The sequence below is a fragment of the Necator americanus genome, chromosome IV, assembly GCF_031761385.1.
Source record: "Necator americanus strain Aroian chromosome IV, whole genome shotgun sequence".
Taxonomy (NCBI): Eukaryota; Metazoa; Nematoda; class Chromadorea; order Rhabditida; family Ancylostomatidae; genus Necator; species Necator americanus.
In genome coordinates this window covers 19,681,109-19,693,104 of record NC_087374.1, presented here as the reverse complement: position 1 = coordinate 19,693,104, position 11,996 = coordinate 19,681,109, and the positions used below count along the sequence as shown (strand labels likewise).

At 41.4% G+C, this 11,996-nt stretch overlaps 1 protein-coding gene across 1 annotated transcript; it reads left to right on the top strand.

Moving 5' to 3' along the window:
• Positions 1–3,987: 3,987 nt before the first annotated feature.
• Positions 3,988–10,955, top strand: RB195_001966 (uncharacterized protein; the record flags this gene model as incomplete). The annotated part of the gene is made up of 5 exons (XM_064198992.1): positions 3,988–4,090; positions 7,202–7,299; positions 10,387–10,470; positions 10,535–10,671; positions 10,733–10,955. The coding sequence occupies 5 exons, from the start codon at positions 3,988–3,990 to the stop codon at positions 10,953–10,955; spliced, it is 645 nt and encodes a 214-aa protein (XP_064054873.1).
• Positions 10,956–11,996: the final 1,041 nt, after the last annotated feature.

The window sequence follows — 11,996 nt, the reverse complement described above, 5'->3', positions numbered from 1 at the left end:
CAAAATGAAAAGTAACTGGATTAAAAGGTACTATTGTATGATATTATCCTTTCCTCTACTGAAATAAAAAATTGTTAAAATAAAGGCCTTTATGATAAAAGAAGAAGGATGGAAATGCTTCAATTTGTAAGAGGACCCAAATTTTCCGAATCATAACCCTTATAGAATTATGTGTTCATGATAGTGTTCATGATATTTGCTCCTCTCTTCTGTTTGCGTCCTGATTTCGCCTTGATTAAACTTTGATCGGATTTATTGATATTTATCGTTAGTAGAGAGATCATCTAGAGATTCTGTTGACTTGTGGAAGGCACGTACGTTGCGTTTCCGCTTAAAAAAAATCAACAGTGTGCCTGCATGATTACATCTGAACGGCGGAAACCCTTATCAGCAAGGATTTACAGCAAGCATCACATAACAAGGCAAACAAGCAGCGTAAAAAAGATTACAGATAGACTAATGGATAATCAATGGATATTTGAATCTTTCGACGTACTCCCAGTCGATCTTATTTTAGTTTACTAATAGTTATAGCAAAAATGATAGTTCAACAAAACGTGTTGAAGGATGTGGATTGATCTCAAAGTTTAATCAAATGTAGGATTAAGTGGCGTTAATGTTGGAGCACTTTCCTATCCATGAATTGCACAATGATTACAGAATTTAATAGATTGATACTCTTTGTTACTGTTTTACGACCGTTCCGTCATAGTCATGATTCTGTTCAAATCCGTTAGTACAGTTGAGCAACTCGTGCAGTTAGTGTAGAATGGACGAACACGGAAATTTTTATGTTTACTATTCAATTTTTCTTTGAAATTAATTTACTATATAGACAGGTACCTTCCTGAATGCTTTCATGAACATCGTTCTTGTCACTTCAGCAAATGCAGTCACACATGTTTTTTGTCTATGAGGCACCCCAATAGTTAATCTGGTACCGTAGTTCAAAAGTCACTCAAAAAGTAAAACGATTCAATACATGTTCGAAAAAGAGGAAATGAATGGGAATGGGCTTGGCTGCGTCTCCACGGTAAGTGTTTCGAGACAGCTAACGTGAACTGAGCTTTTCATTCCTTTAGGGTCGATAAATTAGTAAAAGACTCGTCTGTGAGGATAAGAACACTGTCTTAGCATATTCGCTCGTAATGCAAATCACTGCAGGGCTACACACATTGCGTATAAACCACAAAGGATTCGTCGTGAGTTTTCGCATCCCAAGCGGTTTCACTAACGTCAGACACTTTGTCCTTCATCGTTTAAGTTTGAAACAGTTGGTATATTGCTTAATGTGTAGATTTTTATCCACGGATCTCCCTCGTTAGAGGGTTTCAGCCGGTTAGCCTCGAGGCTACGTGGCGCATCTCCAGGTGGCGGATACGAGGTTAATCGCGGTCAAAAAGCGACGCTGTACCTGCCCTGAGATGCATGCAGGAAAAGGACTCCTGTTGCTGAGCCAGCTAGCCAGAGGATCGGTTCAAAATGGTGTTGTATACCGCACGTCGGTCCGGCCAAAGCCTGGAATCAAGTGACTAGAAGGTGCAAGGGAGGCAGTTTGGAGTAGCTTCCAACAAGTAAGCACACAGCTCCACTGCGGGAGGATGCAAAGTTCTCCCAAAACTCATGCGACTAGAAGCCTACAACCTGCCCATAAGCTTTAAATTTGAATGCAAAACACAGTAACGGAAAATAATTCCTAATTAAAGAGGAAAGCCTGGTAAGGCAGCGCCAGGAAAGACGAGGTTGCAGGACTCGTGTAGGCTACCGAAAATGAAAAGGACTAGTTGACAATCTGTAATTATAACACCCGTACGCTTGCATCGGATGAGGGTATTCAAGATCTGATGATGCAAACTATGAAGATCAAGTAGGATGTCATCGGATCGAGATCGAGACGAGACGACGCCAGCTACTTACCGCCGTGCATGACACTGGAGAAAATCTGTTCTCAGGAACATGCGACAGTTTGTGGAGATGGTGTCCTCCACAAACAAAAACAAACACGAATATGACAGTGAACATCAATTCTTTCGAACAGCTTAGAGGCCAGTTATCAGTTAAGCCAGTTTATCGGACGTTTAGATGTGGTACAACGTAAGCTTTGGTAATCTTCGTCGCTTACGCTCCAATATCAGGCTACGAAGAAGCTACGAGGAGCTGCGAAGTCGGAGCCTTTTATATGGACCTAGACAAAGTTCTACAGAGAAGATCGTAGTTTCTACAAGGTTATAATTGGTAATTTCAACGCCAAAATTGGCGCCAGAAAAACGGCTAAAGGACTTCACATCGGACATTGCGGCATTCAATGGAATGAGCAGAGAGAAAGAGGCTTTCCAAGTTTATTATGACGACTAAGACCATCCATGGGAACTCGCAGTTGCAGAAGCTCTCCTTTCTACACTGGACGTAGGAGTCACTGTGTGGAGGGTACCGTAATGAAATAGACCATATCATCGTCAGTAAAGGATTTAGGTTAACGGATTTCGCTGCTGCACCAAAGTTTCATATGGAGTCGATTTGCAGAAAGGCGATAAAAGAAGACCTCAAAGAGAGAAGAGCAGAAGTACTGGCTGAAGTTGCAGAGACGGAAAAAAACATTCGTTACGCCCGTCGGAACTTCTCCAATCGTAAAACAAAAATGACTGCTCTCCGGACCCCAGATGGGACAAGTACAGCTTCGAAAAGGTAGATGGAGAAGATCATTCACGACTTCTACTCAGATCTCTTTGACACCCACGTCCACTTTCTTCTCACCATCTGAGTGAACATGGACATGTCATTTCAGAGATCCTTCCTTCGGAAGTCCGACATGTAATCATGTCGGTAAAGATTCGTACTTCACCCGGTCCCGACAGAATCAAACCTGAAAATCTGAAGTAACTACCGCCAGTACTCATGATCACACCAGCATGAGTGTGTTTTTGTATAAGAGAGACCCACAAGACATCGGCAACTATCACCCAATTTGCCTACTGTCATCTACAAGCTTCTTCACAAGAGCGATCCTAAACAGGAATGAAAAGTCTTGGATGAAGGGCAGCCATGCGATCAAGCAGGGTTCAGCACGACTGACCACATAGACACCGTTTCGAAACTCATAGAAGTATCTCGAGGAGGCAAGATGTCGCAGTGTCTCACTTTTACCGATTTGAAGAAAGTCTTCTATACAGTTGAGACAGAAGCGGTCCTGGATGCTCTGGACAACCAAGGGGTCCCTCGTCAGTTGTTTTGCAGCTTCACGACCAAAATTTCCATATTCTACAATGATGTCATTATTGACGTGGGTTCCTCGGGGTGAAACAACTTCACCCAAAATATTCAGTGCCACTCTCGAAAACGCGATGCGAGGATTGGGATAGGATAACATGGGAGTGAAAGTGGACGTCCGGGATTTACAACATCTTCGTTCGCTGGTGATATCTTGCTAATAACATCAAGCATCAATCACGCGGAATGAATGCTGGCCGAATTTGATGAAACATGTAAAAAGATCGGTCTTCATCTGAATCTAGACAAGACGATGTTGATGAGGAACGGATGGGTTTCTGATTCACGCTCAACGGAACGCATATATACGAATGATCCAGCTATGTATATCTGGGTCGGGAAATCATTATGATGAACGACCTGATATCTGAGCTGGGTAGAAGGAAACGAGCGGCTTTGGGAGGATACAAGAGCATCGAGGATGTAGTGAAGAAGAACAAGAACACCCGGCTTTGTTTTCACCTATTCAACACCTCGAAGTTCGCTCCTACGTCAGCGATCAAAGATTAGAGACACTGTCCCATACGCCAACGAAAGCAAAGTTAGGTGGACTGGACACGTGATGCTTTTCAACGACAATCGCTGGACCAGAACCGTAAGCAACTGGATTTCACGCCACATCAAACACACCGCAGGAAGACCGCCGACCAGGTGATCAGACCTCTTTACGAAGTCCTTCGACGAAAAATACGATGGTCATCGAGTCCCTGGCAAGAAGAGATGCCACAGGGCAACACTTGCGCCCGATCGGGACAAATGGAAGTACGTGCTACTGGTACCCGCTCGGCCGAATCGATGAACAACGGGAGCACAAGTGATAAAGGTAGACTTTTGTGCCTCGCTGCTTCAATATTTTTCGCGTGTTGCACTTTCACCTGCAAACTGTGCGATGCAACATTTTGTGTCTTGCTGTTTCATTCAGGTGTTTCGGCCATCTTAGGACTGGTGAGTAGCATCGGTTTGGCGGCACAAATAAGCACTGATTAAAGGAAAGCATGAATTACATGAAAAGCCTAAAGGGAGGAGTTCGGTTCTGTTTAGAAGTAGATGATCTAATGTCCAAAAATGAAGGGTTCTGCATCCAGGTCGCAAACATTGGCGTCGTACTTGACCTGCATAAATGCGCTCTGGCGAGAAATTGGAGCAATTGGAGTAGCGCTTGGCTCAGATATGTCGTACACCAGTTGGATATATACATAGTTTGGGCGCATATGTAACTCGCCCTAGCACTGGAAATTGTTATTCAGCAGATGGTCCCGCAACGAAACGGCACTTTACGTCGGGGAATCGACGGGATGGTACCGAGTAGTGCTGTTCGGAAAAGATGCAGCCGATGGTTTCGTTCCAATCGCATTCACCATTTTAAAAGTAAATCAGTTGGATACGAGTCAGGTCTCGCTTTTCTCCTGATCTCTCCATTAAGAAAAATTCTCTCGTCAAAAATGACGGCTTACCTAACAGCAGTGTGCTCTGCCCCTTATGGAGTCCGACGAACAAGCACGCCAAAAAGATCTATCCATGAAACCCGACGAGAGTGATGGGGGGGGGGGGAGGGGGAACCGCAATTCACTGTATGGGTTAGACATGTTCGAGGAACTTCTAGGAACTTCTCGCATTCAAAAGGACACTAACGCTTCGACGGCAATGCGACTTCACTAGAATAAGTCGGCCACCGCTAAGCTTAAAATGACTGTGTATGATATCCTTTTTCGCTGCTCTCAAAACTGTGATTCTCTGAAATGACTTCTAAGTATGTAAGTAGGCTCTTTATTTAACTATATAACGAATTTTTCTTGCGATAGCTATGCTCTAAATAGCTTTACAGGCTGAAGCACAGAGGTCGGAGGTTGCGGGACTGCACGATCGGTTCGAAAAATCGATAAATTTGTACCTGCTCGTCTGCAAAGAAAAAATACTGACTTCATAAATCGACTAGCCGCCGCAATTCACTGTATGGGTTAGACATGTTCGTAAAACGTCAAGCTGAAAAACAAATCGAAGGGATAAAGTGTCCAGCATTATTTAAGCCGACGTGTCAAGTCAGTGCTTTTATCCTCACAAGCGAGTATGGTGCAATTTACCGACCTGCACGGGTGAAAGGCTTGCAGCCGAACCTTTTAGGAACTGGACTACGCCCGCCGTCGCTGAAAAAGAATAATAGCACAACAACAACGACAGTTATGAGTAGATGTTAAGCAAAAAAAAATAACAAGAGATATCTTTGCAGTCTGCACACTTTAAACACCCTAAACGCGGCATTTCGTTACCCACCCACGTCCCTGTCTCGAAACCCATACGTTCGCCGTTTATTGGAATTCAGGGATTAGAAAAGAGAAAAGCTGGGCGAATAACGGGAGAATTGAGGCAATGCATTATAGTTCTAGAAGAGGTTAAAGTAAAATTTTGCAAATAATTACAAGAGTAACGTTAGGGTATGAGTGATTTTCCACGTTATCTTTTTGCTCCATTGGTGTATGTGAATAAATAAATAAATAAATAAGTAAATAAATAGATAAGTAAACGTCTCAATGCGACATCTTTGGTTTCAGTACTGCACGAATTTTTCTAACGGTTAGTACATCGAGACGTTTAATGCAATACGTTTAATGCAATCCCTCAGAATTCCAGAACTGCAACGATCACGAATTAAGGGAAATGAGATTGACCATTTCGATTTCTTCCCGACCGAACGTCGACTTCATTACGCAGACGCCAAGTTTTCGCCGCCGCTGTTTGTTCTACGAGTTTTCGCTGACCACCAAATTGGGGCAACCGCCCACTTCTCTGTGACACTTCTTCCTTGGATTCTTCTGGATTCTCTAACGTATCCAGTGCTTCTCACACTCCATTTCCACATATATTTGCTGAAGGACTTCCAAGTAACTTCTATAGTACACTGAGATGCTGCCAACACCATTAACTATACTGCTGTTCCTGGCTGTTCCTTCTCTTCTTGCTCGGACAACTACGGGTGCGGTCATTGTCCACTCATTTCGAATGGAAATTTTTATTCCATTCAAGTCGAAAAGCAACTGAATATTTGGGCGCTGAGGTTAGAAACGGACAAAGCTATTATCCAACCAAGACATACTGCATAGTCTGAGTTACGTCCTGAGAAGAAAATAAGTTACGAGAAATTCGAGAAGAATAAATTAGCTATAGCTATATCTGTTACATTAACATTACAGAAATGATGTATCAACGTTGCTTTTCTGATGAGCTATTTTGTTTTTTTTTTCTCTCTCTCATTCCTTTAAAATAACAGCGACATCAGTAACAGAAGTGTGATTGGACGAAGACAGAATTATTTTTATAAAGATTTTTTTGCGATCAGAATTTTATAACACAAAAAATGATCGCGCTGGAATCTTTAGGTGACCTCACTCACAAATAAAAGAAAAGTCGTGCGCGTCAGCGCAGAAAAGAAGTGTTCCATTGTCGTAAACCATAGAAGGGGCTGAATATAGAGGTAGGTGCAATGGCATAGCAAGCTATGTATCGAAGGGGATGTCGATCGAAAGGTCGAGATTTACAAGCAAGTGAAACCCTAAGAAAACTATGAAATAAGTCAAGGCTAATGTATGAGAGTCCAGAACACTAAAATGGAAGATTTTCCCCTTGAAAAACCTCCTCTTCCCGTTCCTATCCAACAAAAAGAGGCTTCAAGAGCATTCAGATGGTTACTTTTTTACTGTACTTCGTATTTAGCGAATTTTGCATGTGTTACCTCTCTGACCATATTTACTTCGAAATAATCCGTAGTGCCTCACTATCAGGAAATTCTTGGAGAAATAAGAGATAAGAAGTAGGAGTTGGCATGTTTATCTGACCCTTTTTTGAAAATATGTCCATTTTCTAGGCGATTTCACTTCCTTCAGATTAAGTAATATTGACAAATAGTCCTTGGTTTCGCCCAAATGTCAGCACTTTTTAGAGTTGCGTAATTACATCTGCCGGAACGGTAATTGCAAGTTGGAGTTCGACGGATTGAGAGACGAATGGATAGCCATTAATGACAATGGATGCTATCAGGTATTAATGTTTGCTAGCAAAAAACTGTAATTAAAATGATCCTAGTCTAGAAGTAAGACCTAGAGGCAGCGTAGCGTAAGGCAGCATCTGACGATGTAGGAATCCCACTACGAACGCATAGGGGTAGAGGTAGGTTGAGCATAACCGTAGTCCGCCATTACCTTCGATTACCAGTAGTAATCCAGAAAAAGCTGTGGAAAGAGCTTTGTATGATTTCGTCTCCCTGTTAATTATTACGCGAGAGAACGTGGACAATTCTATGGTGCAACGTCCGCGATCTAGCTAGTGGAACTCGATTAAAGGCATCACCCCACGAAAATGAACTGAAACGGATTTCGGGTGGAGTATTCGTATACGGGATAGTAGATTATGGAGAAAGGATGATCCCGTCCAATTCTTCCTAATTGCCGTAAAAAACGGCTCGGAAGATGCGCCGCCGCACAGGGCTGCGCGTTCCAACCGAACTCCTTGTAGAAAGTAGTGTGCCAGAGCACTCGAAGCTGCATCTTCCGGGCCGTTTTCTACGGGAATTAGGAAGAAATGAACGGAATCACCCTTCTCCCCATAATCTACGACCCCGTAAACGAATACTCCACCGGAAGTCCGTACCACTCCAGATTCGTGGGCTGATGCCTTTAAGCAACAAAAGCTGCTTCACTCGCTGACTCGTCCTCTATTTGTTGCCCGCAGTGAATTGCATCGTTGTGGTGGTGGGATCACGCAACTCCCTAATACGCACTTTTTTGGATTACTATTCAGAATTGGGAATTATTGCACTAGTATTCGTGAACTACACAGCAGACTACCGTTTTTGAAGAGGTAACACTGTTCATTTCATGATACGCCTAATTAAATTTTAAAAAAATAACTGAATACTAACAGGAAAATAGAAATTGAAAGAAGCAAAAAAATCCTAAATATTCCTCAGTATAAAAAAATCCGAGAGCCCACAAAAATCTGGAAACGAAAGAAGGAAAACCGAGGAGAGTGTTGAAGGCATCACCCCACGAATCTGCGGTGGTACGGATTTCAGAGGAAATATTCGTACACGGGTCCGTAGATTATGGAGAGAAGGGTGATTCCATCCATTTCTTCCTAGCTGGCGTAAAAAACGGCCCGGAAGATACGGCTTCGAGCGTTCCGGTGTACTATTTTCTACAACGAGTTCGATTGGAGCGCGCCAGCCTTGTGTACGCGCCGCATCTTTTTGACCGTTTTTTTACGGCAAGTAGGAAGAAATGAGCGGAATTACCCCCATCTCCATATTCTCCTATCCCGTGTAAGAAAATTCCACCTGAAATCCGTACCACCTCAGATTCGTGGGGTGATGCCTTTAAGTACGCCTTTAATTCTGCGTGATTAATGGAAAGGTCTAAGAACAGATCTTTTTTTGATCATTCATTACCTCATTTCGCATTGTTCACCGTGAATTCGTTTTTCGGTTCTATAGCAGTAATTCCCGTTCACAGCCTGAAAACTGTTTAACAGGTTGACCGATTAAAGAAGATCTATCACTTTCGAATGAGGCCGTGACCACTTGAAAGTTCTTTACTCTGAAGACAAAAAAGTGATGAGATACAACGATTTGCAATTTTTTGCTTGGAAATAAGGCTCGGATCAAGAAAATCAGACCGGTTTAAATGCTGTATGATAAGATAACTTTTAACGTTGGATTCTTTCCACGAGTAGGTAGGGTTTGAGAGTGGTTAGCAAGTGTTACCGAGGAAAAACGAAACACCGCCAAAAAGGAGGCAAATCTGAGGCAAGATAGGAATTGGTTCATCCAACGAGGCAACTCTTGAATCGCGTAAAGTGGATTTATTGAGCGAAATCACTCGACTTTTTCCGTCCATACAAGTGGAAATACCAATTTCTCATTCGAAATTTTCCCTCACGCTTTAAAAATACAAGACTAACGATTTGATACTGCTTTCCATCTCTATTTAGCTAATCGGCTTCTCCAAGTCAGCATTGTACTTTTTATCCAGGAATATCAATTACAGACAGAAAACATCTCCCTTACTGCTAACCGTCTACCGTAAACTTACGAATTCGTTGACGCATCCCTTGTTATTTGCTACTGTCTAAATATAACTTCCATCAAAATAAAGTGACGAAATGGAAGACAGATGGACAACGAAATTCCTGAAAACGAGCTCGCAAAATCTATAAAATCGCATCTGCAAATAAATATCATGGAAACACGCGTTCCACGTCGAAGTCGAGTTCGCCTGGCAAATATTTGATCGAAAATTGATGTCACTGGGAATTTCTTCCCCTCAGTATTGTTCCCACAAGAATTCTGCTTGGATTTTTCACTAAAAAGAGTTTCGCAAGTCACTGTCACAGTTTCGTAAGAAACACGTAGAGTTGCGATGCTCGTTGCACATGGATTTTCAAGAGACAAATTTTTCGAATTATCTGTGGTTAGAAGGCTCACTGCAATTCTGGGTCTTCCTGCGTCGATCTTTGTGTTAGACTTCAAGTCATCGTCGATGCTAGAGATATGCTGCCGTAATAAATCCCATAATTCCCCCTGTTCAAAGGAAGGAAATTCTTCGACGCTGATGAGGCGAAGCTCTGCTGAAAAACTGAGTTCTTTCGATATTATTCGACTATGACAACAGGTTTATTATTGTTCCTTAGAAAGACTGAACCAGGCAGTCAATTATGGACACGAAGAAAAACTCGATCAAATTTCGGGAAGGGGAGGATTTTATTCGATTGCTATTGTTGAGATTATCGCTCTTACTGTCTCTACTCAAGATTACATATCCTAATTTTTAGTGCTTGGGTAATTATTTTGATTTTTGCACCTGAACGTTTAGTTTTGGGAGACAAAAAAAGAAGCTTCTCTTTTTAGAATATGAGAAAAGGAAAAGAAAAAGAGTTCTTCTTCTTCCTTTCCTCATATTCTAAAAGGAAAAGTTTTAAAAATGAGAAATGCTTCTGTGGCTCTCAAATTTCTTCAGAGACAATTAACAATTTTTTTATGGCTTAAGGAGAAAATTTAACCAAATCACCGAAAAAATGGAAATGAAAAAGTTGAACTGAGAAACCAAAAACTATTTAATTCTTAATATGTAGGAATATGAAGCAGAGCTTGAGGAAATCGTTGAATTCTGTCCACTACAATGCAGCGGAGCAACTCGTGCTACTATAATTGAACAGGTATCGAGCTCGTCTGGACTGCTTCACCCCTACTCCTGGAAGAAAGCCTACGAAATCATTTCAGCTTCCATATAGCGAAAAATGTGTGGTCGGAAACAATGTGAACGTTATACAGCGGCGAAACGATTGGTTCCTGTGGAGAGGTGAAGAATGTCAACGAGAACCGAGTATCTTTAAAATTGGATGCACATATGAAAAAACGTTAGTACCCGAGAAATCATCTCCACTTGAGACTTGAATTCACTTATTTTTATCTCCTTAGAGCTGTCAAAAAAGAAGAGAAGATGCCCATGGTGAAGTCACCCAAATCCCGAGAACGAAAGATCGCAACACAAGAAGGCCAACTCATACTAGTTTCGGCGGCCACCAAAGAGTCCGAAAACTCAGTTGAAGCCGAAAAACCGCCCAAAACCGATGCCGATGACAACGTTGTTAAAGAAGTGGACCTTCTGCTCAAAGCAATGTTTCCAAACTATCGTGATTAGAAAAAAAATCCTGCAATGTCGTGGATAATAATATTATGCTAATATTTGTGCAATAATTATGTAATAAATTTCTAATCAAGCTTTTTGCTGTTTTTTTACTTGGAAAGGATTTATAGGGACTGTATGGTTACTGACATTTTTCACATATGTTTTTTCAAAAATAAAGAAATTGAAGGATTCCTACATAATTACAAAGTGTTCCACCCGAGTTTCTAGAAACTTGTCAAAAGAGAGTTTACTAAGGTAGCCCTAGTAAAATTATCACGATATGGATTTCATGCAATCATTAGGACACGTCGTAGCTCCCCGGATATAGTTACGGAAACAGAAAAATCCTCAGTTATGTATGATGCAATGTCCATGATACTGCTAAATGTGGGTTTTGAGGCGGTTTTCTAAACAAGCTTAGTACTGGTCTTACAATTCAATCCTCCAGAATATCTCCAAACAAAGTCAATTGGTTTCCTTAGTAAGCTGTGCTTAGTCAGCGCTTTTATAAACATTGTAGAATTTATCGCAGAACATGAATCCATGTACCACTAATTTTTCAGCACCACTAAAAAATTACATGACTGCATGGCCGTTAATTCATAAAGCATTGCCTTGAGAAACTACGTTTCCTGAAACTAACAACCTATCTCAAACGTTTAATGAATCTATTATAATCTATTATCCAATAGAATATTAATATTAGAATACACTACAGTAGTAATATTAGAATATAGTATAGATAGTAAAATGGCGAAGCAGAGAAAAAGGAAAGAAAAGCTCAAAGAAAAGTTAAAAACACATATTGTTGGGTGGGAAAAGTCATTCCTACCTAAAAAGCTTAAACGTGTTAACTGTAAGAGCAATTTTCGACTTACCCACATGCACCATGTACTATGGACAATCGAACCGCAGTGAAAGTACAAGCCACTTCGTCAATTTGTCGAAATTCTCAGCAATTGGTCATTAACTATACTGTATCAGGGAAACTTGCTGTAATCGGCGGACCTACTAAGTTAAAAGCAGCATACCACGAAATTGACAATATTAGGT